General features: G+C 46.5%; 2 protein-coding genes across 2 annotated transcripts; one reads left to right on the plus strand and one right to left on the minus strand.

The window, feature by feature from the left end:
- Window positions 1-309: 309 nt before the first annotated feature.
- On the minus strand, window positions 310-10,226 carry LOC144734383 (polyunsaturated fatty acid 5-lipoxygenase-like). Its single transcript, XM_078616539.1, has 15 exons — window positions 10,100-10,226; window positions 9,255-9,409; window positions 8,572-8,767; window positions 7,993-8,074; window positions 7,437-7,559; window positions 7,211-7,317; window positions 6,262-6,434; window positions 5,989-6,135; window positions 5,329-5,529; window positions 4,735-4,821; window positions 3,883-4,052; window positions 3,376-3,494; window positions 2,657-2,757; window positions 2,385-2,552; window positions 310-839 (listed from the first exon to the last, which is right to left on the minus strand). The coding sequence occupies exons 1-15, from the start codon at window positions 10,116-10,118 to the stop codon at window positions 660-662; spliced, it is 2,028 nt and encodes a 675-aa protein (XP_078472665.1). The 5' UTR covers window positions 10,119-10,226; the 3' UTR covers window positions 310-659.
- A 652-nt stretch (window positions 10,227-10,878) lies between these two features.
- On the plus strand, window positions 10,879-20,123 carry LOC144734385 (polyunsaturated fatty acid 5-lipoxygenase-like). The gene is made up of 15 exons (XM_078616541.1): window positions 10,879-11,036; window positions 11,745-11,899; window positions 12,372-12,567; window positions 13,065-13,146; window positions 13,561-13,683; window positions 13,802-13,908; window positions 14,642-14,814; window positions 14,941-15,087; window positions 15,523-15,723; window positions 16,221-16,307; window positions 16,978-17,147; window positions 17,989-18,107; window positions 18,736-18,836; window positions 18,943-19,110; window positions 19,618-20,123. Exons 1-15 carry the CDS (start codon window positions 11,018-11,020, stop codon window positions 19,795-19,797), a joined length of 2,028 nt encoding a protein of 675 aa, XP_078472667.1. The 5' UTR covers window positions 10,879-11,017; the 3' UTR covers window positions 19,798-20,123.
- The last annotated feature ends 6,838 nt before the right edge of the window (window positions 20,124-26,961 follow it).

A 26,961-nucleotide genomic window follows, 5' to 3' on the forward strand; every position in this document is an offset into this window, starting at 1 on the left:
GTAGATTTTAGAATGGACCCTGCGTGGCACAGGGATATGGAGGCATAGGGCATGAAGTTCGCTTATTTGGTCGTTTCAGATGGTCCACTCGTGCTGGAGGCCAATTCAATAAATCCATGTGTGAGCGGAGTCTTCTGGATTTCTGGTGCCAAAGCGTGGAGCAAGAAAACGCCAGAGAACTATCAGTTTAGTACATTTTTGTCGAGCACCCCCAGTGCAAGAGGACGACCACAGCCAGGAAGATCGAGGCGATGGCAGATCAGCCTACTGCTGCATGGTAAAAAGCTAAAAACGCACGATACTGTAGAATGCAGGTTGAGATTTTTTATTTTTGTAACGTGGACGGTGCAAGGTACAACAAGGTTGTGAAAACACGGCAATTCATTGTCGGTGCCAGATTTCCTTCAACATTTTATAATTTACCATCGTGGCACATTTGTCAATGAAGTATTTAGCATGGGTCTTCAGGACCTTGTTCAATCCCAAGTGCCAAGTGCATTTAAGCCAAGGAAGGGTAGACACTAGAAAACATCTTGGATTGCATTGAAAAGTCTCATTTTAAAGCAGCTTCCATAGGAAAAACAAAGCGATTTGGTCCCTGAGCACAAGGAAAAGGAAGGCAAGCACAGAAAATCCAAGCCTCAGGTTAGCCCCATCAGTTAGATGGTGATGCTGTTGGCCACCTTGTCAGGTTTCAGGTAGGGATACTTGATTGGAAGGGTCTTGTTTCTTTCAACAATGGATTTTGTAATCACCTCGAGGTCGGATTGGTATTCTAGCATGGCCTTGAGGGCATCTGGATTCTGGAAAGGTTCATCTGGGAACGTTCCAAGGGTTTTCTGCACACATTTCATGAATAAAAAGCATCATAGTATACAACTTGCACAAGTTGGCCCATTAGAAGGTCGTGTGCTTTAGGCAAGTGTGGGTACACCCACCTCCAAGATTCATAATGCAAGTTAGACACTGGGCAGGGCTCAGTGGCTGCCCTTTTAGGACAGAATCTTTACACAAAAGGCCATCGAAATCTTTTAAGCCATAAACTGGCTGTAATGGTGCCATTTTATACCTGGCAATAGTTGAATTGGTAGAAACCCACCCACTAGCACAGTCCTCCACGATAAAACATGGACATTAGCATCAACTGCCCATGCTGCCGACCACTTGGGCTATGACCATTTCAAACTTTATAAACGGTTTTTATATTAGAGACCTACCCCTTTCTTGACAACTACTTCTTACAATCCAAACGGTGTTTAAACTTACCTACACGACCTAAAACCGACCTACGGATCTTAACCGATTGTGTTCACGTTTACGGTGACTTTCAGACCGCAGTCCACTCACTGGCATGACTATATAGCTTGTATTCTCATCAGGGAATGGATTCTTTGCGCCGCTGCAAGTCTCCTACTACCACTATTTTATTGCTTCCTCTTAGTATCTTTCACGCAACGGTCAATGGTATAGTGGATAGCAGATAGTATAATAATAAAAAGTATATAATTTTTATGTTTAATACAATGTATAAGGTAATATATAGTATTTTAATTGTATAGTGAATATACAGCAGGGTGGATAGAATACATAGTGTAATATTACACCATGTATTATTCTAAGGTATAGGGTGGCGTATAGTAATACAGTATATAATTTAATGTTGGGTTTGTCTATGACCGTATATAGTACGGGGTAGACCCGTGTGATGCAAGTGAAAAATGGTTAGCTGGAAGCATATTATATTTTTTGCGACATACAATTGTAATGTATTACTTACAGTTAGTAACTCAGCTTATTGGAGAGTATATTGATGATACCATGTAGTTTATACTTTAGTTTTTTACGCGTTTGTTTAGTTACTGTAGCTACATACTATTAACATTCCTTCCCTTTATTAATGCTACCTCCATCCCCTCCCTTTGATGCTGCCAATCCTGCATAATAGGACTTTGAAACCCCCCCTGCCCACCTCTTACGCATTTCACTAGTACTAATCCCATATCTGCATTTGCCATAAATATGCTAAATTCCTCTTGACATGCAAAATCTTTTGTCAAGGTGCTCTTCCCTTCCCAACCCAGCTTAAAATATACGTTCCAAGCGTGGTGGTGTTTCATTCAGACGCCGTCTCCGACAGACCTGGTCTTCACCCGAGGACGGCTGCTTGCCTTGTGGCCGAAACGTCGTGAGAATTATTTGATTAGGTTTTATTTTTATTATTATTTCCCTTCTACGTGGACTTTACCGAAATAACCAAGAAGATTACCTACACGACTTCATCAAGACCCAAAGAACATAAATTCCTGCAGTCACAAAAGTTTCAAGTCAATATTTAGGCCGTCATAACCTTAATACAAATTGCAAAGGCAGTAGAAAGCACCTACCTCTGCAGCACTGCGGCTAAGCACCCAGGTCATGGCCATGGAAGAGCAAGACACCTGCACATCAGGCAGCGTCTGCAGGATGAAGGGCATGTCCACCACACCCTTGGTGGTTGGAGGTGGTTTCCTCATGGCACTGGGTGCATTTGGGATCCAGGCATAGAAGTCAAACTGCAGCACAGGGGTGGGAAGAGCATTTTTTCACTAGACCAAGTCAGCAATAAACCGAATAGCATTTTGCAAGGGCTTTCGTTAAACATCTTAATTTACGTTACCTGGCCATAGTTGACTGCAGAATGCTGGGCAGAGCACAGGAATACTACCATGGTGAGGAATTCACTCAACTCTGCCACACAGGTGAACTTGGTAGGAAATCCTGCAGCACAGAAACAATGTCAAAGGCGCAGCAAGCCATTAAGTTGTTGCAAATACAATGCTTGGCCAGCAAAAACATGCAAGCTCGAATTCCCCATCGTTTTTAGAAATTGTAACACTCGAGTCTAGCCCATTGCCTAGAGCAGTGGTTTGTGGCCTGGTTCAGGGGACCAGTGATCCATCTACTAATCCAGAAATGAACACATAGCGTGATATGAAAGCGAGTATATCCTAATGTTAACTACCACAATCTAAATGCCGTTCAAAAATGTGAATAGCTGCATGGAAAGTGCCGGCAATGAAGTGTATTACTGGCCTTGACAATTTAATGTTTTGTAATCAGGGTTGGGGGTTCACGGAAACCTTTGCATTGCCAGTGGTCCATGGGCCAAAATAAAAGAGTTTATGCAGGTCATGTGGCTTCGTTAGCAAATGACGTGCCAGCTATTGTTGCCTGCAAGTTCCTGGCGAGTCATGGGCACACCTTTAACAGTGTGTGGCCAGCAATAGCAGGATAGTCAGCTAATATCCGGTCATAACCTGGCGTGGTAATGCATTTCCACTGTGGTCTGCCAAACGTCAAAATCCCTTCCTCCAGCAGCAGTGCTAGGACACTTACCATTGGATGGGTGGCTCAGCAAGGCGTGGTTGATGTCCTCAATGAAAGCCTGAAGCTCAGTGTCACCCGTCACATCTTCGTTACTCTTGTAGAAGATGGCAACTATTTTGTCGACAAACCTGCACAATAACACGGCACTTTCAGTTATAAAGACGAATGCTACAGGAAATGAAGTGACCTTTCTGGTCCTAAATTAAGTTCAGTAAAAAAAATTAAATTTTAGAATCGTGAGCGTGTTAAAAGCTCCCTGTACCATTCCTAGGATAAACATACCAAGTTGGGGCATACATCCACCCCGAGGAAGGCAGCATTTATTGGATCACTCATCTTGAACGGAGGAAATGAAGTTAAACTTAAGTGGGGTCAACTCATAAATTGGACCTATAATGAAAAATTGGTATCCGAACTGCTCTTGTAAGTAAGTTGCACATGCCTGCCAATATCACTTTCATCGTTCTGCACAGAAAAATGCACAAAACCACCAGCATATAGTATGGTTCTGGTTACTTGTGAATGGTCTTCCAAATGGTGCAAGCGTCATCCCTGTAGTAGTAGCTGGGCAAGTCACCAACGCCTCGATCTGCCACATCCTTTAGGATGCACAGATGTCTGTAGGTGAGCGCCTTCAAGCCCTTGGCGCCCAGCTTGAAATGGCCACCGCCCCCAATTGACAGGGCCTGCACAAGTACATTGCAAGATCGTGTCATTGGATGCTTTACTGTTGAAAGACACAGCTGTATTTGGATGTGCCACTATGCATGGTAATGCCAAGGAGCCTAAGAAAGTGGGAACCTTCAAAGTTGCGTCAGTTTTTGAAGTGTATTGAGAAGGCATAGGATGGTCAATAGGGAGGGATTAACCATTTGGCATGAAATGTTAATTTAATGGTAGCTTAAAAAAGGTTGCATCAGAGACAAGTGGAAACAAGAAGGTCACATCCTCGCTATTAACTAGTGGTATAGCCATTGTAGGGACAAAGCAAATAAAGATCTAGGACTGAAAAATCCAAATTAAATAGTGGGGCAGGTTGAAGTACTTGCTAGTAGAGCATACCTAGGACAATTTGGAAACGTGCAGAGAATCACAGGTAGAGGTGTGGTATTTTAGCAGGATGTTAAGAGTGATCAAAATGTCAAAGACTGCATTGGAAAAACTGGGTTGGATGAGGCCCTGTAATGGATTGAAGCGGGAGTTAATTATGCAGCTAAACAATGGAATGCATGAGAGGCCATGGAAGCATTGGATAAAATCAGCTCGGGCAGTAAGAGTGTTGGTTTGTAAGAATGCCGAGGAGGCTTTGCCGTCGTGGATTAAAATGGCAAGTTCATTTCAAAAGGCTCGTAAAAACACAACCCTCACCTGATCCAAAAAGGCTCCTGTGCCTATAAGCTGCGTCCGTGCACGCACGTTGATTTCCAGGGTGAAGCGCAGGTGCCGATACAGGAGCTATGCACAAGCAGGTCGGAAAAATTAGATCACCATGTGTATTAGACGGCAATAGGCTTAATCTGTACTTGCTGTAGCTTTAAGCATGCAGTCTCAAGTTCTTAAAGGAAAGGGCAAGTTCTGTGCATAAGGAATTTCGCATTGTTTGCATCTGGATGATTTTGGATTATGGTGGTATGCATATGGTTGCGCACCTTTGTTATCTACTTGAGCAAAGGCGAGTAACTTTAAAAGAGCAGTATTGATAATTATATTTTGGAAGTCTTGTGGGGTATCGAACCATTGTAAAAAAAAATAACCTTTCCCAAAGTGTATCAGGCAAGATCTTAGAATTCACAAAATACATTTCCTCACGAACAAGCCCCGTTGGTTGACAGTCAGTGCAAGGGCTGCCAGGATGGCAAATAACACCACATGCATCTTAAAAATACAAGCTAGCAGGCACACGTTTTTTGTAATTACGATTCGCCCATGTGATAAACTCCAGACTAAAATCCATGGATTCACCTTATGAACAGGGTGCATTGTAGACAGCTGTCGCAAGGTGGCCATGGTGAACACCTCGGCCAGCAGGTGGGTCCGGAGCAAGTGGGTGGAGACCTCATGGATCTGAAAGTCCATGGAACGAACCCACATCTTGGCCAGCATCCAGTCGTGCGCAGAGTCGCTCGGCAAGAAGATGGGGTTGTCCGATGGCTTTTGCTGTAGCTATGGATGCACGATGGTAAGAAGAGCAGAATATTGTTACATTTGAACTTAAGATGCAGTTCGATTTGAATCTTTATTTTTGATGTTTACTTCGTGTCATGTACTGCATGGTTGCTAGAACGAAAAGTGTACCTGTTGCCTACTTAAACGGATTCTTATTTTGTAAAGACGAGATCTATACGTTTCATTCCAACCGCTTTGTTTATTAGCAATACGGTTGGCCATGTACGTGCCAAAGGTCATACAAAGCACCCACGATTTATCATACTGTGGATGAAGAGATAGCGCAACTTGGTCTATACTAACGCAAGCCAATGTACGAATGCCATAATTTCATAACAAAACTGGGAAGGGGCGAGCTAATGCCATCTGGGGCAGGAGTGATATGTTACCCCGTTGACAGCAAAAGTAACCATTGCCAGGATGTAGCACGAGCACACACACACGCAAACAACTTGCCTGTATAGCAATAGGCAGCAGCTGCCCCTGTTTGTTGACGTAAAGCAGGCACATAGGAGCTGCCAGGTAGAAGGGCTTGGAATGGTTGAATGTATTGCCAGGAATGCCATCAAGGCACTGGTAGTCCACAATGTAGACATTTCCATGCTGTGAACATGCACACAGAAGGCAATCACACTGGTCAGTACTGCAGTGATGAGCTTATGAAGCTGTGGCCTGCACAAGGTTACGAGACATGTTTCGAGTGAAAGCAATGCAAGATCTTATCAGCACCTTGATCTCGTCTTCAAGGGAGCATTCACGGACCAGGCTGCTTTTCACCATGTCCGTGGTGACAGGGAAATTCTCAGGAAGCTTGGTGCAGCGTTTGATGAGAACAGGGTTGACTCCGTTCATGAATTGGTAACCAAAGAACCAGTCCTCATCCCAGTGGTGAGAAACGTACTCTGCATAACGGGAGATCGCAGAAAGACGTGGAACAGACGCCACATACAGGGCTGCCATTTAAACCGCAGATAACCAGTTGTGTACATGTACCAGCCAGAAGCACCGGCACACCATTTAATTAAAATAGAGTCAAGCAAAGCAATTAAAAAAGTGTATGGCAAGCTACTGGAGGGGATGGTGTGGAGCCGTTATGTTCCACTGGCACCTTTTGCACTTGCACAAATTAGGTGAAAGCCCAAAAGGATTGGATCTTAGAGATGGTATGCATGTGTAGTGGGTTAAATGCAGGTTACACTGGAACCTTGGCAGCACAAATTTTTTAAGTAACAATTAAACACTTAACGTGGTAGCCACCTTTCATAAGTTAACACACGGGGATGCTACATGACTGGACCAGGACAGTCCAACGCTGCCTGGGTCCACTAGCAGAGTCCGGAGAGCCTCATCCCAGGAGACGAACCAGCAGCATAGCAGCACAGCACAGCCCCAGCTCTGTCCACACTTCACCCATGACCACTCCAGCGTGGCCGTCTACCCTAGGCCATGCCCTCCTTCCTGATGCTTCGGGTAGGCCCGAACCCCAACCACGTGACTCCCCTGGCCCCCCTTTATCCGGTCACGTGTCCCGTTGGGTTCATAGAGTGTCATGCCCCAATACGACCCTCGTGATACCTGCCTACAGCCCCCATACAGTAGTGTCGTTCTACTACACTAGTATCGAGTTAACCCTAGGCCTAAGTTTGACCACTCAATCCACACCACCCTCTGTACACACCTGCAACGTTACTCTTGACCCGTATAAACAAGCGACGGAAGTCTTCTATTTTCGTCCAAGACATTCCATCGAGGTTCATGAACACCCTTAAACCCAAATCTTGCACACTAAAACGACAAAACACAAAAGTGGTCACAGGTCAAGGACAATTAAAAAACAGAATTCAAAGCTAGCAACATGTCCAACAGAACAGTAACAGTCATATGGCAAGCAAATGTGGCTTTACCTTTGCAGAAAAGACAAGTTGAAATCGGCACTTTTCTCATCATCAAAACGAGTGTCGCAGGGCAAGTCAAGGAACGATTTGCTGTCGACTCCAAGGGGAAGCCCAGCATGCCATTCTAGCCACCTGCAGAAAATCAAAAGCACGTCACAATATTTAAGGTGTCAAAGCCAAAGGTTTTGGTATACATACTTCTCACTACAATATGGGTGGCAAAATATTATATTTAGATTATTTTTGTAACCAGCAGCTGACCAAATAATAAAAAGGGACAAACGCTCATGATCCCAGAACCGAAAGTGCAATAAAATAAATTAGGATGGTCAGATTAAGAGCACACAATCGAAAAGAAACGGTGGACAACGTAGTTCCACCTCTAAGCATCCCGCACTACCCAGAAGCGAGTGGACAATTCCAACTACCCTTGGGTTGTTTCTAGATCATTTTTGGAAAAGGAAGAAATGAAGCCTAGCATCTCATTTCGTAACAACTTGCAATGCAATTTAAATGGATCATAGGTTAGCAAATCACGAGACCATGAAGAACTTGTGCCTCACACCTCAAGGAGCCCCGTCTCTCGGACAATTCGTCAGCCCTCTTTTCCTTCAGTTGAGCCAAGGTCTCGTGCTGTGGCAACATTCCTGCAATGGGAAGGGTAGAAGCAAGTGCAAAACACGCATCTGGTAGCCTCAACACCATCAGTTGCACGTACCCAACTTGCAAAGTTAAATTCTAGCTTTTTAAAATTACATTAAGGTGCATTATATAGTGGGAGAGAACCGTTGCGCTCTGGAATTAAGGATCACTTGGGAAGAAGAGGTCTTGGATGGCCATATGCAGAGCATTTGAAAAGGCCCGAAAAAGACGAATCGGTGATTTTGCCGACTTCAGAGAGGAAGTTTCAGATGCACAATTTTCACTAGAGTGGATTCCAAATTTAGGCTTCATATTACCACTATCCGATAGCACAAGCGTGATGGAATTGTGGGAAATCAGTTAAAGGGATCATGCAGGGGACAAGTGTCACCTACAAAAATACAAGGAACCTGTGCTAGATGATGCTGGTAGGCCATGAGCATTTAATCGAATTGCACCATCTCCATCCAAAAATGGAGAACAGCCGATTGCCACATCTCACCAGTCCCCTCCCGCAGCTCCATGGAGCCCTGCTCGAGCCAGTGGTTCGCAGGGAAGCGGTGCACCCGGCCACCCGGAGCGTTGACCTCCACATAGCGGCAGAACCACGAGTCGTTCACCAGGAACGCCTCCTTCTCCAGACGAACCATTCGGATGTCGCCAATGTCAAGCTTGCTTGGAATACTGTAGATGTCAATCTGGCAGGGGAAAAAAAGAAAATGGCTAACAACAAAAGCATTCTAGATGTAGGAAAGCCAAATCTTTGATGTGGGAGTCATTTTGCGTAAAATTGAACATGCACACCACGTAGTACGCAAAGGTATTAAAAAAACACTTTCCGGCAATCCCCCTCACCCCAACTAGCCAAAAATCACCAAGGCAACACTGCATACATCAGAACCACATGATCAAGATGGTGCACATGTTCGTTTCATACCACTTTCAACAGCAGAACTTTAGCACACATTCACTTCGACTGCTCTCAGCAGTTGCCTACCAATCCCTGCAGCCCATTCCACAACCTTTTTGCATAGTGGTCATTCCAGCACTACCCAGGGTCTTCCTCCTCAGCATGCAAGATCTGTCACTTGCAAGGCAAGTCAATCAGAAGCTAGGACGGAGCAAGCTGATTGTGTAGTACCCATCACACAGCAAAGCCATTAGACACAATGAAGCGACACTCACCGCCCCAGGGCAAAGGTCCGGCCCAAAGTGGTCCAGAAGCTGCCTATTGCTCTGGCCTGCCGAGCCAATGATCGTTGCATACACGTAGTTCATGGTGCCCGACAACAGCGTTTCGCCCGTGGCAACCGTCAGCTTGTACACAGTCTCCACGTGTCCTGCAGCACAGCAAGGTGGGGGTAGAGCATTTTACAAAGGGGCAAACCCTGCAACAGCTTTACACCGCAGTACATCCGTCGATCTGCCATTGGTTATGGAGGAGTCTACATCATGGTAAACAAACTCGAAAAAGCACTTTTACTTCACGAATCAGGGATAAATAAACAGGCCCACATGGCCACTTAAGCGGACCTAAAAACACATTCCTGCGGAGGGAGCTGGTAGGAACGTTGGGTTGCTCGGTCAATGGCCAGGGTCAACAGCAGCGTGGTGTATTCCGCAAATATGGCCGACTGAGGGCGGGCACAAGTAGGTTAAACGTTGAGTTTCATAAGGACACCACGGGGTGACCAGCCCCTCCCCACCCCTCACCCATTTTTGGATGCACGACCGACGGACACAAAATCCCCTGTGGGCTGGTAGAACGAGGTGGTTGCTACCAGTATGAATTGCTTGCAGCGTGTTATTGCCATAGAGTCCGAAATAAACATTGTTAAAATAAATTACAGGCCCATGGCTTCATAATAATTGGCGATCTACACACTCGCATTGTAAAACTACAGGTAGAGCAAGATATTCGATGCCCAGCGAATTTAAGGAACCAAAGCACCTTTTTAAAAATAGACACTTTGAATACGGCTAGCAAAAGACAAGACGGCTAAGATTGAAAAGGGGAGTTTCAGACAAACCTGCTAAACATTCCATCATGATGACGCTTCAACACAACGGCAGGCAAACAAAAAGACTGGCCGCTACAACCAGACGACTGCACAACAACACCACACAATGATGCACTGCTCCATGCTGACGAACCTGCTTTTATATCCTCAGGACTGGAAGAGCACAGCCGGGATGTCGTTAATGTGGGCGTGTCCAATATTCCCATCATTTCGGCAGTACAATCGAACAATCGTGATCAGTGAATAATGTAAGTAGGAGTGCACGTGGACAAATGAATCCACGTATCAACTGACAACAGGAACACAATACAGTATCAATTGACTCGTTACAATATATATGACTCGTTACAATAGTAATCAGTGTATCGTGTAAGGAGAAGTGCACGTGGACACAACCGTGGACGCAACCCCGAGCCGCTAGTGGGAATGACATAAACATATTCAACACTCACAAGGCCAGACACAAAACCACTGCCACCTTTTAGTTAAATAACCTCGTTTTCTGAGTTGTCAAAACTGGAGCTAAATTATAGTACCGTTACGAGTCAATCGATGAGTTGGATTTATTTGTCCACGTGCACTCCTCCTTACACTAAATACTGATTACTATTATTATTATATTGTAACGAGTCAATTGATATTGTGTTCCTGTTGTCAGTTGATAAGTGGATTCATTTGTCTACGTGCACTCCTACTTACATTATTCACTGATTACGATTGTTCGATTGTTCTGCCGAAATGAGGGGATTATTGGACACGCCCTACATTAACGAATTCCCGGCTGTGCTCTTCCAGTCCTAAGGATATAAAAGCAGGTTCGTCAGCATGGGGCAATGAGTAGCGCATCATTGTGTGGTGTTGCTGGTCACTGTTCTGGTTGTAGTGGCCAGTCTTTTTGTTTGCCTGCCGTTGTGTGGAAGCGTCATCATGATGGAATCTTTAGCAGGTTTGTCTGAAACTCCGCTTTTTCAATCTTAACCGTCTTGTCTTTTGCTAGCCGTATTCTAAGTGTGTATTTTTAATGATGTGACTTTGTTCCTTAAATTCGCTGGGCGTGGAATGTCTTCCACTACCTCTACTTTTACAATGCGAGTGTGTCGATCGCCAATTATTATGAAGCCATGGGCTTTGTAATGCATCTTAACAATGTTTATTACGGACTCCATGCCAATAACACGCTGCAAGCAATTCATACTGGTAGGAACCACCTCGTTCCACCAGCCCACAGGGGCTTATTGTGTGCGTCCGTCGTGCATCCAAAAGTGGGTGGGGGTGGGAGGGGAGTGGCTGGTCACCCCGTGGTGCCCTTGTAAAACTCAACGTTTAACCTACTCGCGCTGGCTTGTGCTCGCCCTCAGTCGGCCATATTTGTGGAATACACCACGCTGATGTTGACCCTGGCCATTGACCGAGCAACCCAACGTTCCTACCAACTCCTTCTGTAGGAATGTGTTTTTTAGGTCTGCTTAAGTAGTCCTGTGGGCCTGGTTTATTTATCCCTGATTCATGAAGTGAAAGTGCTTCTTTTTTTAGTTTGTTTATCATGATGTAGACTCCTCCATAACCAATGGCAGATCTACGGATGTACGGGGGTGTAAAGCTGTTCCAGCGTTTGCCACTGACAAATGCTCTACCCCACCTTGCTATGCTGCAGGACACGTGGAGACTGTGTACAAGCTGACTGTAGCCACGGGCGATACGCCGTTCTCGGGCACCATGAACTACGTGTATGCAACGATCATTGGCTCGGCAGGCCAGAGCAATAGACAGCTTCTGGACCACTTTGGAGCGGACCTTTGCCCTGGGGCGGTGAGTGTTGCTTCATCGTGTATAATGGCTTTGCTGTGTAATGGGTACTACACAATCGGCTTGTTCCGTCCTAGCTTCTGATTGAATTGCCTGACAAGTGCCAGATCTTGCATGCTGAGGAGGTTGACCCTGGGTAATGCTGGAGTGACCACTATGCAAAAAGGTTGTGGGATTGGTAGGCAACTGCTGAGAGCAGTCGAAGTGAATGTGTGCTAAAGTTCTGCTGTTGAAAGTGGCATGAAACGAACGTGTGCACCATCTTGATCATGTGGTTCTGGTGTATGCAGTATTGCCTTGGTGATTTTTGGCTAGTTAGGGGTGGGGGGGGGATTGCCGTAAAGTCTGTTTTTATACCTCTGCATACTACGTGGTGTGCATGTTCAATTTTACGCAAAATGACTCTCATCATATTTGGCTTTTCTACATCTAGAATGCTTTTGTTGCTAGCAATTTTTTTTTTTTCCCCTGCCAGATTGACATCTACAGTATTCCAAGCGAGCTTGACATTGGCGACATCCGAATGGTTCGTCTAGAGAAGGAGGCGTTTCTAGTGGACGACTCGTGGTTCTGCCGCTACGTGGAGGTCAACGCTCCGGGTGGCCGGGTGCACCGGTTCCCTGCAAACCACTGGCTCGAGCAGAGCTCCATTGAGCTGCGGGAGGGGACTGGTGAGATGTGGTGATCGCCTGTTCTCCATTTTTGGATGGAGATGGTGCAGTTCGATTAAATGCTCATGGACTATCAGCATGATCTGGCACAGGTTCCTTGTATTTTTGTAGGTGACACTTGTCCCCTGCATGATCCCTTTAACTGATTTCCCACAATTCCATCACGCTTGTGCTATCGGCTAGTGGTAATATGAAGCCTAAATTTGGAATCCCCTCTAGTGAAAATTGTGCATGTGAAACTACCTCCCAGAAGTCGGCAAAATCACCAATTCTTCTTTTTCGGGCCTTTTCAACTGCTGTGCATATGGCCATCCAAGACCTCTTCTTCCCAAGTGATCCTTAATTCCAGAGCGCAACGGTTCTCTCCCACTATACAATGCTCCTTAATGTAATTATAAAAAGCTAGAATTTAACTTTGCAAGTTGGGTACGTGCAACTAATGGTGTTGGGGCTACCAGATGCGTGTTTTGCACTTGCTTCTACCCTTCCCATTGCAGGAATGTTGCCACAGCACGAGACCTTGGCTCAACTGAAGGAAAAGAGGGCTGACGAATTGTCCGAGAGACGGGGCTCCTTGAGGTGTGAGGCACAAGTTCTTCATGGTCTTGTGCTTTTCTAACCTGTGATCCGTTTCAATTGCATTGCAAGTTGTTATGAAATAAAATACTACGCTTCATTTCACCCTTTTTCAAGACTGATCTAGAAACAACCAAGGTTAGTTGGAATTGTCCACTCGCTTCTGGGTATTTCAGGATGCTTGCAGGTGGAACTACGTTGTCCACCGTTTCTTTTCGATTGTGTGTTTTTTTTATTGCACTTTTTGTTCTGGGATCATGAGCGTTTGCCCCTTTTTTTATTAGTTGAGTCGGCTGCTGATTACAATAATGATCAAAATATAATATTTTGCCACCCATATTGTCGTGAGAAGTATGTATACCAAACACTCTGGCTTTGACATCTAAAATATTGTGACATGCTTTTGATTTTCTGCAGGTGGCTAGAATGGCATGCTGGGCTTCCCCTTGGAGTCGACAGCAAATCGTTCCTTGACTTGCCCTGCGACACTCGTTTTGATGATGAGAAAAGTGCCGATTTCAACTTGTCTTTCCTGCAAAGGTAAAGCCAGATTTGTTTGCCATATATTTGTTACCGTTCTGTTGGACATGTTGCTAGCTTTGAATTCTGTTTTTTAATTGTCCTTGACCTGTGACCACTTTTGTATTTGTCGTTTTAGTGTGCAAGATTTGGGTTTGAGGGTGTTCATGAACCTCGATGGAATGTCTTGGACGAAAATTGAAGACTTCCGTCGCTTGTTTACACGGATCAAGAGTAACGTTGCAGGTGTGTACAGAGGGTGGTGTGGTTTTGAATGCTCAAACTAGGCCTAGGGTTAACTCTATACTAGTGTAGTGGAACGACACTACTATATGGGGGCTGTAGGGACATGTGACCGGATAAAGGGGGGGCCAGGGGAGTCACGTGGTTGGGGTTCGGGCCTACCCGAAGGATCGGGAAGGGGGGGCATTGCCTGGGGTGGAGCCGGCCACGCTGGAGTGGTCATGAGTGAAGTGTGGACAGAGCTGGGGCTGTTCTGTGCGGTTCTGCTATGCTGCTGGGTCGTCTTCTGGGATGAAGCTCCGGTCTCTGCTAGTGAACCAGGCAGCGTTGGGCTGTCCTGGTCCAGTAATGTAGCATCCCCGTGTGTTAAATTATGAAAGGTGGCTACCACGCTACGTGTTTAAATGTTAACTAATAAATAGTGTTGCTGCCAAGGTTCCAGTGTAGCCTGAATTAACCCACTACACATGCATACCATCTCTAAGATCCAATCCTTTTGGGCTTTCACCTAATTTGTGCAAGTGCAAAAGGTGCCAGTGGAACATAACGGCTCCACACCATCCCCTCCAGTAGCTTGCCATACACTTTTTTAATTGCTTTGCTTGACTCTATTTTAATTAAATGGTGTGCCGGTGCTTCTGGCTGGTACATGTACACAACTGGTTATCTGCGGTTTAAATGGCAGCCCTGTATGTGGCGTCTGTTCCACGTCTTTCTGCGATCTCCCGTTATGCAGAGTACGTTTCTCACCACTGGGATGAGGACTGGTTCTTTGGTTACCAATTCATGAACGGAGTCAACCCTGTTCTCATCAAACGCTGCACCAAGCTTCCTGAGAATTTCCCTGTCACCACGGACATGGTGAAAAGCAGCCTGGTCCGTGAATGCTCCCTTGAAGATGAGATCAAGGTGCTGTTAAGATCTGCCATTGCTTTCACTTGAAACATGTCTAGTAACCTTGTGCAGGCCACAGCTTCATAAGCTCATCACTGCAGTACTGACCAGTGTGATTGCCTTGTGTGTGCATATTCACAGCGTGGAAATGTTTACATTGTGGACTACCAGTGCCTTGATGGCATTCCTGGCAATACATTCAACCATTCCAAGCCCTTCTACCTGGCAGCTCCTATGTGCCTGCTTTACGTCAACAAACAGGGGCAGCTGCTGCCTATTGCTATACAGGCAAGTTGTTTGTATGTGTGTGCTCGTTCTACATCCTGGCAATGGTTACTTTTGCTGTCAACGGGGTAACATATCACTCCTGCCCCAGATGGCATTAGCTCGCCCCTTGCCAGGTTTGGTATCAAATTATGGCATTCGTGCATTTGCTTGCGTTAGTATAGACCAAGTTGCGCTATCTCTTAATCCACAGTATGATAAATCGTGGTTGGTTTGTATGACCTTTGGCACGTACATGGCCAACCATATTACACTTGTACGTCTCGTACTTACAAAATAAGAATCCGTATAAGTTGCCAACAGGTACACTTTTCGGTCTAGCAACCATGCAGTACATGGCACGAAGTAAACATCAGAAATAAAAATATTCAACAAACAACTGCATCTACAGTTCCAATGTAACAATATTCTGCTCTTCCTACCATCGTGCATCCATAGCTACAGCAAAAGCCATTGGACAACCCCATCTTCTTGCCGAGCGACTCTGCGCACGACTGGATGCTGGCAAAGATGTGGGTTCGTTCCATGGACTTTCAGGTCCATCAGGTCTCCACCCACTTGCTCCAGACCCACCTGCTGGCTGAGGTGTTCACCATGGCCACCTTGCGGCAACTGTCTACAATTCACCCTATTCATAAGGTAAATCCATGGTTTTTAGCCTGGAGTTTAGCACATGGGCGACTCGTAATTACAAATTGTCCGCTGCTAGCTTGTATTTTTAAGATGCTTGCGGTGTTATTTGCCATCCTGGCAGCTGTTACGAAGCCATTGGTTAAACAGGCAGTGCAAGAACATTTAATCTCTGAATTCTAACATCTTGCCCAATACGTTGGTCATTTTTAGAAAGGTTTATTTTTTTACAATTGTGGGTTATCGAACCACACTTCCAGAATACAATTATCAATACTGCTGTTTTAAAGTTACTCGCATTTGCTCAAGAAGATTACAAGGTGCTCAACCATATGCATACCACCATAACCATCCAGATGCAAACAATTAAATTCCTTATGCACAGCACTTGCCCTTTCCTTTAAGAACTTGAGACTACATGCTTAAAGCTACAGCAAGTGCAGATTAAGCCTATTGCCGTCTAATACACATGGTCATCTAATTTTTCCAACCTGCTTTGTGCATAGCTCCTGTATCGGCACCTGCGCTTCACCCTGGAAATCAACGTGCGTGCACGGACGCAGATTGTTGGCACAGGAGCCTTTTTCGATCAGGTGATGGTTGTGTTTTTTACGAGCCTTTGAAATGAAGTGGCCATTTTAAGACAAGGCATCAATCCTCAGCCTTCTTGCAATCCAACAATCTTACTTTCCGAGCTGATTGTGTGTTTCCATGACCTCTCATGCATTACATTATTTAGCTGCATAATTAACTCCATCTTCAATCCATTGCAGGGCCTCGTCCAGCCCAGTTTTTACAATGCAGTCTTTGACATTGTGATCACTCAACATCCTGCTAAAATACCACGCATCTACCTGCGATTCTCTGCACGTTTCTAAATTGTCCTAGGTATGCTCTACTAGCAAGTACTTCAACCTGCCCCACTATTTAATTTGGATTTTGCAGTCCTAGGTCTTTATTTGCTTTGTCCCTCCATTCGCTATACTAATAGTTAATAGCGAGGATGTGACCTTTTTGTTTCCACTTGTCTCTGATGCAACCTTTTTTTAAGCTACCATTAAATTAACATTTCATGCCAAATGGTTAATCCCTCCCTATTGACCATCCTATGCCTTCTCAATACACTTCCAAAACTAACCCAACTTTGAAGGTTTCCACCTTCTTAGGCTCGTTTGCATTACCATGCATAGTGGCACATCCAAATACAGCTGTCTTTCAACAGTAAAGCTTCCAATGACACGATCTTCCAATGCACTTGTGCAGGCCCTGTCAATTGGCGGCGGTGGCCATTTCAAGCTGGGCGCCAAGGGCTTGAAGGCGCTCACCTACAGACATCTGTGCATCCCAAAGGATGTGGCAGATCGAGGCGTTGGTGACTTGCCCAGCTACTACTACAGGGATGATGCTTGCAGCATTTGGAAGACCATTCACAAGTAACCAGAACCATAATATGCGCTGGTGGTTTTGCATTTTTCTGTGCACAACTGTAATATGAGAATATATCCGGCTCGCTGACTATCACACCTTGTCATGGTGATTGGCTCTGCCGGTCCTGGTTTACAGCCAATGGGGGGAAGCCTGGAGGCATGGCCTTGACGTGATATAAGGGTGACAGCTATGGAGCTTGGTTCTGCTGGATTTAGCCAGAGCCAATGGATATGAGTCAGGGGTGTGGTCCCAGGAGCTGACAAGGGCCCCTGGAAGATTCGATGCAGGCTAACGAGGATTGGCTGAAGCGTACCACGTGACCCGGATTAAATAGGGGTAGAGAGGAACGACACGGGGTTAGAATGGGAACCAACGGAGGAAGGAGCCACGCTAGAGCAGGGCTCAGAGTTCCACGTGGCAGTGCGTCTCGGTCTCTGTCCCTTAACGTTGTTTACCAGCAGTGTGAAGTAGATGTAACCCAAAGTGACTAAAACACGGATTCCAGAAGTCATCTCAAAGAGTCTTATTACACAACGATGAAAGTGCTATTGGCAGGCATGTGCAACCTACTTGCAAGAGCAGTTCGGATACCAATTATTCATTAGTCCAATTTGTGAGTTGACACCACTTAAGTTTAACTTCGTTTCCTCTCATCAAGATGAGTGATCTAATAAATGCTGCCTTCCCCAGGGTAGATGGTTTCCCCACCTTGGTATGTTTATCCTAAGCTCTTGACACGAACACGATTCCAAAATTTACCTTTTTTTTATTGGACTTAATTTACGACCAGGTCGCTTCATTTCCCGTAGCATTCGTCTTTATAACTGAAAGTGTTGCATTGTTCAGATTTGTCGCCAAAATCCTTGCCATCTTCTACAAGAATAACGAAGATGTGATGGGTGACACCGAACTTCAGGCTTTCATTGAGGACATCAACCACGCCTTGCTGAGCCACCCATCCAATGGTAAGTGTCCTAGCACTGCTGCTGGAGGAAGGGATTTTGGTGTTTGGCATGCCCTTCCATGCTGGCCAGACCACAGTGGAAATGCATTACCACACCATGTTATGACCGGATATTAGCGGACTATCCTGCTATTGCTGGCCACACTGTTAAAGGCATGCCCATGACTCGCCAGGAACTTGCAGGCAACAATAGTATGGAAGTCCTGTGCTAACGAAGCCACATGATATGCATAAACTTTTTTTTTTGGTCCGTGGACCACTGCCAATACAAAGGTTTCCATGAACCCCCAATTCTGATTACAAAACATTAAATTGTCAATGCCAGTAATACGCTGCATTGCCGGCACTTTCATGCAGCTATTCACATTTTTGAACGGCATCTAGATTGTGGCAGTTAACATTAGGATGTACTCGCTTTCATATCAAGTTCTGTTCTTCATTTCTGGATTGGTATATGGAACACTGGTCCCCTGAACCAGACCACAAACCACCACTCTTGGCAATGGAAAGACTACTTACAGTTTCACCGAACGATGGGGAATTCGAGCTTACAGGTTTTGCTGGCCAAGCATTGTATTTGTAACAACTTAATGGCTTGCTGCTCCTTTAACAATGTTTCTGTGCTGCAGGATTTCCTACCAAATTCACCTGTGTGGCAGAGTTGAGTGAATTCCTCACCATGGTAGTGTTCCTCTGCTCTGCCCAGCACTCTGCAGTGAACTATGGCCAGGTAATGTAAATTCGGATGTTTTGACGAAAGCCCTTGCAAAATGGTGTTTAGTTTTTTGCTGACTTGGTCTAATAAAAAAAATGCTCTTCCCACCCCTGTGCTGCAGTTTGACTTCTATGCATGGATCCCAAATTCACCCAGTGCCATGAGGAAACCACCTCCAACCACCAAGGGTGTGGTGGACATGCCCTTCATCCTGCAGACACTGCCTGATGTGCAGGTGTCTTGCGTTTCCATGGCCATCACCTGGGTGCTTAGCCGCAGTGCTGCAGAGGTGAGTGCTTGCTACTGCCTTTGCAATTTATATTGAGGTTACGACGGCCTAAATCTTCACTTGAATGTTTTGTGACTGCAGGAATTCCTATTCTGTGGGTATTTTGGTAAAGTCGTGTAGATGGGTTTAAACACACTACAACGTTTAGCTTGTAACACAAGTATGCCTCATCCGAAAAGGGGTTGGCCTCTAGAAAAACTCTTTATAAGGGTTTGAAATGGGCATAGCCCAAGTGGTCAGCAGCATGGACTGTTAATGTAAGTGGACGAAATGGTGCTGTTGGTCGATGCTTGCCAGATATAAAATGGCAACATTTACAGCCAGTTATGACCTTTAGGTAATATTCTGTCCTGAAAGGGCAGCCACTAAGCCCTGCCCAGTGTCTAACTTGCATTACGAATCTTGCAGGTGGGTGTACCCACACTTGCCCAAAGCACACGACCTTCTAATGGGCCAACTTGTGCAAGTTGTATACTATGATGCTTTTTATTCATGAAATGTGTGCAGAAAACCCTTGGAACGTTCCCAGATGAACCTTTCCAGAATCCAGATGCCCTCAAGGCCATGCAAGAATACCAATCCGACCTCGAGGTGATTACAAAATCCATTGTTGAAAGAAACAAGACTCTTCCAATCAAGTATCCATACCTGAAACCTGACAAGGTGGCCAACAGCATCACCATCTAACTGATGGGGCTAACCTAAGGCTTCGATTTACTGTGATTGCCTGCGTTGTCCTTCTGTACCATAGACCATATTGTTTTATATGGAGGCTGCTTTAAAATTCAAATTTGCAATGCAAACTTAGATATTTAACTGCACTAATGCGTGAACCTTTTTATCCTAAAGACCCTTTCACTAGATGCAAGCCTTCAATAACGTGGTGTTTTGGTAAATTTAAGATGGCAATGCAGTGCCAGGATTTCCTTTACATGTGGTGCACAACTTATTGTATCTTGAACTGTCTTGTGTGCACGTTGCAAAATGAAAAAATAAAAAAATATCTAAACCTTTATTTTGGCAGTTGTGCTATTTTATATAGCTGGTGTTTTTTTTTTCTCCCATTTTTCAGTTGTAGGTTGGGCTGCCATTTTGCATGGCTTGTTTGGGGCAATGCTTTTTCTTAGCTTCTTAGCTTAAACATGCTTGCCACTTGTGGCGCTATAATGGGTTCAAGGAGAGGTGGAGATGACTTGAGGCAACGCGTTTTATTTACAACGGTAACAACAGCAGCCCCTTTACCTCCTGCCTGGGGAGGTACGGCGTCCAGGCTAGTATGCCCTATCGCCTGGCACCACGGCCTCTCCAAGCTAAGGGTAACCGAGGGGAGGCAACTTACCCAGCCAAGGTATGGGTTCTGGCCCTCACGAGGCCAGTGGGTCTAGGCGTTCCAAGGGTCCGAGGCTAGCTTGTCTTCTGGCTTCAGCTAGCTCGGCTTCAATCTTTGGACGGGCCCCGAACTCGTTCTGAGGTCTGGCTTTTATACACATGCCCCATGCCTTCCAGAGTTCTGGGGTGGGGGGGGGGTCTCGATCCGAGAACACCCCTGAGAGGTCATCGCCACCCAGCATCGCACTTGGTGGTCAAGCTTGGACAGTGGAGGAAATTGGCACATCGGGTGATCGAGGCTGCTGTGGGTTCTTCGGTGGTGTCTGTCCAGGGAATTGAGGGTTTTGTTGGACACGGGTGCTTCTGCCACTTATATCGGATGTAATTTTTGACCTGTTGCCGATTTGAAGAACCGGCTTGTTAGGCCGGTAGTAAACACGTGCGTCGGTGAACAGTGGTATGTCGGTGCGCGTTCTTTTTCTATGCTCGACTAATTTATTGGGGTTTTGGCAACTTCCCCTCAGTCGTCAAACTAAAACCACATTCCATACGCCCCAGTGACTCTTCCAATTTAACTGCCTTCCGACGGGCTTGCACTTGGCCCTGGCCACCTTTCAGCTGTTGATGGAGCTCGTTTTGGTTGGACTGCAGTGGGACTCCTGCCTCATTTAGATGACATTTGTTGTTTAGCTGCACTTTTTAGGAATACCTCCAGTGACTGATCTGTGCTTGTTCGGATGCGATCGGCTAATCTGAAATTGAAGCCTGCTAAATGTAATTTGCTGCGGAACTCTGCATTACTTGGGTCACATTGTTAGTGCAAATGGTGTAGCCACGGACCCTGAAAAAACGGCATGCATACGGGACTGGCTGACCCCAAAATCCATGGGGGAGGTCCAAAGTTTTGTTGGGTTTGCATCATACTATCGCAGATTTGTGCCACAGTTTGCTACGGTGGCTAAGCCGCTACACGCTTTGATGGGTAAGAACCAGAGATTCAAGTGGGGGGCGGAGGAAGAGGCTGCATTTTAAGACCTTCGTGAACACCTGGCTGACGCGCCCCCACTCGATTACCCAGATTTCTCCCTGCCAGTTTGTCCTTGACACAGACACTAGCGACACAGATATAGGAGCTGTCCTGTCCCAGGTTAAGAATGGAGTGGAGAGGGTAGTTGCGTATGGTAGCCGCGTCTTGTCCACTGCTGAATAGCGTTACTGTGTCACCCGTAGGAAACTGTTGGCCAAGGCATACTTTATACAACAATATAGGCCTTATCTTTATGGCAGAGAATGTGGTTTGCACAGATAATGCCCTTTGGGCAGCTCTCGCGTTGGCTGGAGATTCTCCAGGAGTACTCGTTCCGAGTGATATGCCGTAAAGGGGTATGGCATTGTAACGTGGATGCTGTTATCCCGTTTGGCACAAGGGACTGATTGTACGTGTGCATCCGGCGCGGGTCGTTGTAAACCTCCGGCGGTGAATCCTACGGCTGTCACAGTGGCGCTTGAGGGAGGAGAGTCCGCCAAGGACGTCGCGCTGGGGGACTGTTTTGCGCCTTACGCGTGCCGAGTGGGGAAGATTGCAATTTGAAGACGTGTCCCTTATGACCTTGTGGCGTCAAGCGGCAGCTGGATGGAGGGGCGAGGGTGGAGGTAGGGGTGAGCGTGGAGGGAGGGGCTTCCAATGCGCACACGAAGCCCGACTCGGCACAGTGGGATGCGAGTGACGTCATCACGCAGATGCGCACTCGCCACTTGGCCGCGTGCCAGCCACGCAAGAGTACAGATAGAAAGCTTTTTACTGGTAGGAACCTTCTGGTTACACCAGCCCACAGGGGATTATTGTGTCCGTCCGTCGTGCAGGGAGGGGCTGGGTGGGGAGGGAAGGGCTGGGTGAAGAGGGGAGGGTGGGGAGGGGCTGGGTGGGGAAGGTGGGGCTGGGTGGGGAAGGTGGGGCTGGGTGGGGAAGGTGGGGCTGGGTGGGAGGGGTGGGGCTGGGTGGGGAGGGGCTGGTCACCCCGTGGTGCCCTTAAAAAACTCAACGTTTAACCTACTCACGCTGGCTTGTGCCCGCCCTCACAGTCGGGCATATTTGCGGAATACACCACGCCGCCGTTGATTCTGGCCATTGACCGAGCAATCCAACGTTCCTACCAGCTCCCTCCGCAGGAATGTGTTTTATTCATTTAATTTCGAATCTTATGAAAGATGATTACACACAAACGAAACAACGAGATTTGCATAGCCGTTACTCGACATTACGCATTCAGACCGTGAATGGTAATGTACATCTGTGTCACAGATTTCCACAAGGTAACGAGGTATCTCGCACAACATTTGAAGACGGACAACAGTGGGGGGTTGCTCAAGCAAGCCGCTGCAGAATTCCTGATGTTGACCAATGCGCTTGTCCCACCTTGCTGCGCTACATAACACGTAGAAACAGGTTGGCCCAGGTGTCTTGTGACCCCCCCCCCGTACAAAAAATATTAAGTTTCAGAGAATTAAATGGGGGGGGGGGGGGGAGTGTCACAAGTCATCTGGACCAGCATGTTACAGCTCTATACAGTATAAGGAACGAAACAGTAAGACTTCTCCACAAATCTGGCTGTCGCCTGATGAAGCTAGTTGTAATTACTGGCAAAACGTCGTACACAGATTGTAAATGTTGTAGTTTGGCTCTCCAACACACCGGTGTGCTGTACTAGTGACGAATTGGCACGTTCTGTTTACGTGACAACCCTTACTAGTTGGCTGTGTTGGGTGGTGGCGGGTTTTAACGACACATTTATATATTTACGCGATCTAACCCAAAAACCTCTTATGGGTGATATTGGTCGCGAAAGCCGACGTGTTAAGCTGAACTGTGTGTATGTGTAACGGGTTCCGGAGACACTTGTAGAGGTAACTTCTTTATTACAACACAACACTCCAACAGTCCTGATACTCTGTTACAGCCTAGGTACACAGCCTAGATACTCTACTCTGGCTACGCTCTGGAACTCGCCCTCACAAGGTCGTCGAGTCGGGAGTTCCAGAGTCCCACCACTGGCTCTCACATCGTCCCAGGGTCCTCCGATGGCTGGTCATGGGTCTTGGGTCTTGAGCTACGACTGGCCCTGATCGTCCAGGGAGCTCCACTTTTATAACTAGTCCCCAACGAGGGGTGGGGCCGTGTGCGCCCCCAGATCTCCCACAGAGCACACACAGCCCCCCCCTTTGGCGGCGCCAAGGGGATTAAGCGCCTGGGAACCCAACGCCTGACGCCAAGAGGCTTAAGCGTCTGACCCGCCTGAGAACCCACGCCTGGCACCAAGGGGATTAAGCGCCTGGCCCTCCCAGGGACCCAGAGCCCCCAGCAGCCCCTCCCTTCTTATGCCACTACATATGTGAGGATCATTGGTACGGCAAGGTCACAAAAAAACAGGACCCTGCGGGGTGGGCTGGTAGGAACGAATAACCAAAGAATATAAACATAATGTATTATTACACTTGTTTAGCCAGGAAAGCCCCACTGAGTCAAAAGGTTTTTGTAGGGTCCTGCCAAGTGTTTGCAGTAGGGGGCGATGTTACTACACCTAATCGGACCATACGAAGGGAGAGATTGAGGCCTAGTTCTAGGCTTTAGGCCTAGCTGTAGGCTTTAGGGCGCTGTGAGTTAATTTTTAATTTAAATGGTTTAATTATTCATGTAAACGCTTTAAATTTAAATGTTTCTATTTAAAAACATGAGGGAATGTAACATTGTTAAACATTAACTCCCTTTCACACACGCGGGGGTACGATACGAAGGGAGTTTCAGGCCTAGTTCTAGGCTTTAGGCCTAGCTGTAGGCTTTAGGCCGCCGTGATGTAAATTTTTAATTGAAATGTTTAAATTATTAATGTAAAAGCTTTAAATTTAAATGTTTCTATTTAAAAACATGAGGGAATGTAACATTGTTAAACATTAACTGCCTTTCACACACGCGGGGGTACGATACGAAGGGAGTTGCAGGCCTAGTTCTAGGCTTTAGGCCTAGCTGTAGGCTTTAGGGCGCTGTGAGTTTTTTTATTTAATTTCAAAGTTTTAATTAAAAGCTATCTGAGGGAGTTATAAGGGAATGTTACACTTGTTTAGCCAGGAAAGCGTCAATGAGTCTAAAGGTTTTTGTAGGGTCATGCCAAGTGTTTGCAGTAGGGGGCGATGTTGCTACACGGACGGACGGACAGACGGACGACGGACGAAATAATCTATTGGTGGCTGGTCCACTTCGTTCCTACCAGTATAAGCTGAATCTGGTGCCCGAGTACAAGATAAAAAAAGGCGTAACTCCAAACAGGAATCGATGTGTGAAAAGCGAAGTATGTACACTGGTACCCCGGAGATCGAACTTATTTTGTTCCAGAAGGCCATGAGAACACCGATTTGTTCGAACACCGACTTAATTTTCCCCATAAGAATTAATGTAAATTACATTTAATGGTTCCAGACACGCGAGATCTCTCATTATAAAGCATTTTAACACAAAGTTTACAGTAATTACATGCATTAAATCATACAAAAAAACAAGAAACACAATAAATAAATGGAATACATGAATAAATATATGGAATAAATGAAATAAATGAACATTGAACTTCACTTTACCTGTAATAAGGGGAGTTGATGGCTTGAGTGGAAGGTGGTGAGGAGGAGGAGGTGGTGTTATTGTTTGGATGGGGAGTCACCTTTGTCTGGGCAAGCGTCATGCACGCTGGCCATAAGCGTCGCAGCCGTACAGGTTCTGTCAAGTCGCGATTGCCCGTTCGACCTCCGAATTTCGTTCGGTTTCCTGGCCAAAATGTTTTCGGAAATATCATTCGAACACCGATTTGTGCGAGTTCTTGTGCGTTCGATCTCCGAGGTTCTACTGTATAGGGATGTAGAGGTGCGTATTGTTCTCACCGTGTGTGTATTGTTCACACGCCTGATTGGGAGCGGCGTGGGAGACAAAGGCGGCCGGGCGTCGTGCTGGCCACCCACCCTCTTCAAGTGCCGTACCGGCCTTCATAAGTGCTCGCAAAGAATCACTTGCCCCAACAGTCAGTTAAGGCTATTCGGGGGGTCTTTGTCTTGTGGGTGTACAAGTGGCACGGATCACGGGGCGGATAGCAGTAAAATGTGTATATGTTGAACTTCCCGCACGTTCCTCTTATCATTGCATCTTTTGAGGAGCCATTCTCCTGAATTCCTCACCATCATCACCACCACCACCACCACCTCCATTGTCGTCCTCAAATCAGCAGCATCATCATCAAGGATAAAAAAGAGAATTGTTCTTCATGATATATTATTTATTGATTGTAGTCATTGTTATGAAACATTTACCCCCCGCACCTACCCCGATTTTCACTCATACCAGGAACGTAAACCCCCATTATTCCCCGTTGAACAAGGTTTCTGCATTCGCGAGCATTGCTCAAGAACGCAACCCTCGCGGATTGAGAGAGAGTAATTTCAGTGTTATTCACTCATTTTCAGAGAGGGGGAAGGGGGGGGGCATTCCCCCGTTAAGACATCATCAGTGTGAGGGCCGCCACACATTCGAAACCCATTTCGGGGATTTGACAGCAGTACGGCGACGATGATAATGATGGGGGAGGGGGGGTTGATTTCAAATTTTGTGTATTGTCGGGGGGCCGCATGCCTTAGTGGCATGCACTAAAGGCCACCAGGGTCCGCCTGTGACTCGCTGGCCTTGAAGTGATTAACACTGGTTAACCGCATCCTATTTCACTTGCATGGGCTCTTGCCCCCTCTCTCTTGCATGCATGTACAATCCGGAGGCCCTGCCTTGCCCCCACCCCCCAATGGGGTTGCTCGAGTGAAGCGAGAATCGGAGTGGAAGCAATGATGGATGCGCATGTGCTGTGCCACGTGGGCTGAGAGCTGTTGTGTAGCGTTCGCCTTTGTGCAGGTGCGTGCACTCGAGTCACCAAAAAGGTTAACACACATCAGGTGCAGTAGACACTGCGGCTATGATGTACCGTAGAGATCGATGGGACAATTCTAGAATTGGTTATTGAGGGAGTTGTTTTGCTACAGAGATTCAACAGGTGTCTGAAACATGCGGATGATAAGGTGGTGTCCGTAAAGTTACAAGGTCTTTTAATCAGAATCAGAAAGGGTTTTATTCGCCATGAAAGTTCGCACAGATGTAGGGGTGTTCGAGAGAGAGCCGTTATGCATGGAAGCTTATGGGAAACAAACACAGTGGGCGGGGCTACGTGAGTGCACGGGGGGGGTGCTCTCAACGACGTCCGCACCAGGCAGCCCGGGGCCCCACCCCTCAGCGGGGGTGGAGTATAAAGGGGGATGTGTCAGAGGGCTCGGGGCAGAATGTTAAAGCTAAACCAGTGAAGACCGAATATCGTCTAGCTAGAGCCCTGAACTCCCCTGGGACGCCGCCCTTGTCAGGGCCGCGCAGGACCGAGCCAGCGGCGTGGTCCCGAGAACCAGAGCTAGTGCTCTGGGACTCCGGGTACCGTCGCCCGACTTACC

The sequence above is a fragment of the Lampetra planeri genome, chromosome 51, assembly GCF_965212315.1.
Source record: "Lampetra planeri chromosome 51, kcLamPlan1.2.h2, whole genome shotgun sequence".
Lineage (NCBI taxonomy): Eukaryota > Metazoa > Chordata > Hyperoartia > Petromyzontiformes > Petromyzontidae > Lampetra > Lampetra planeri.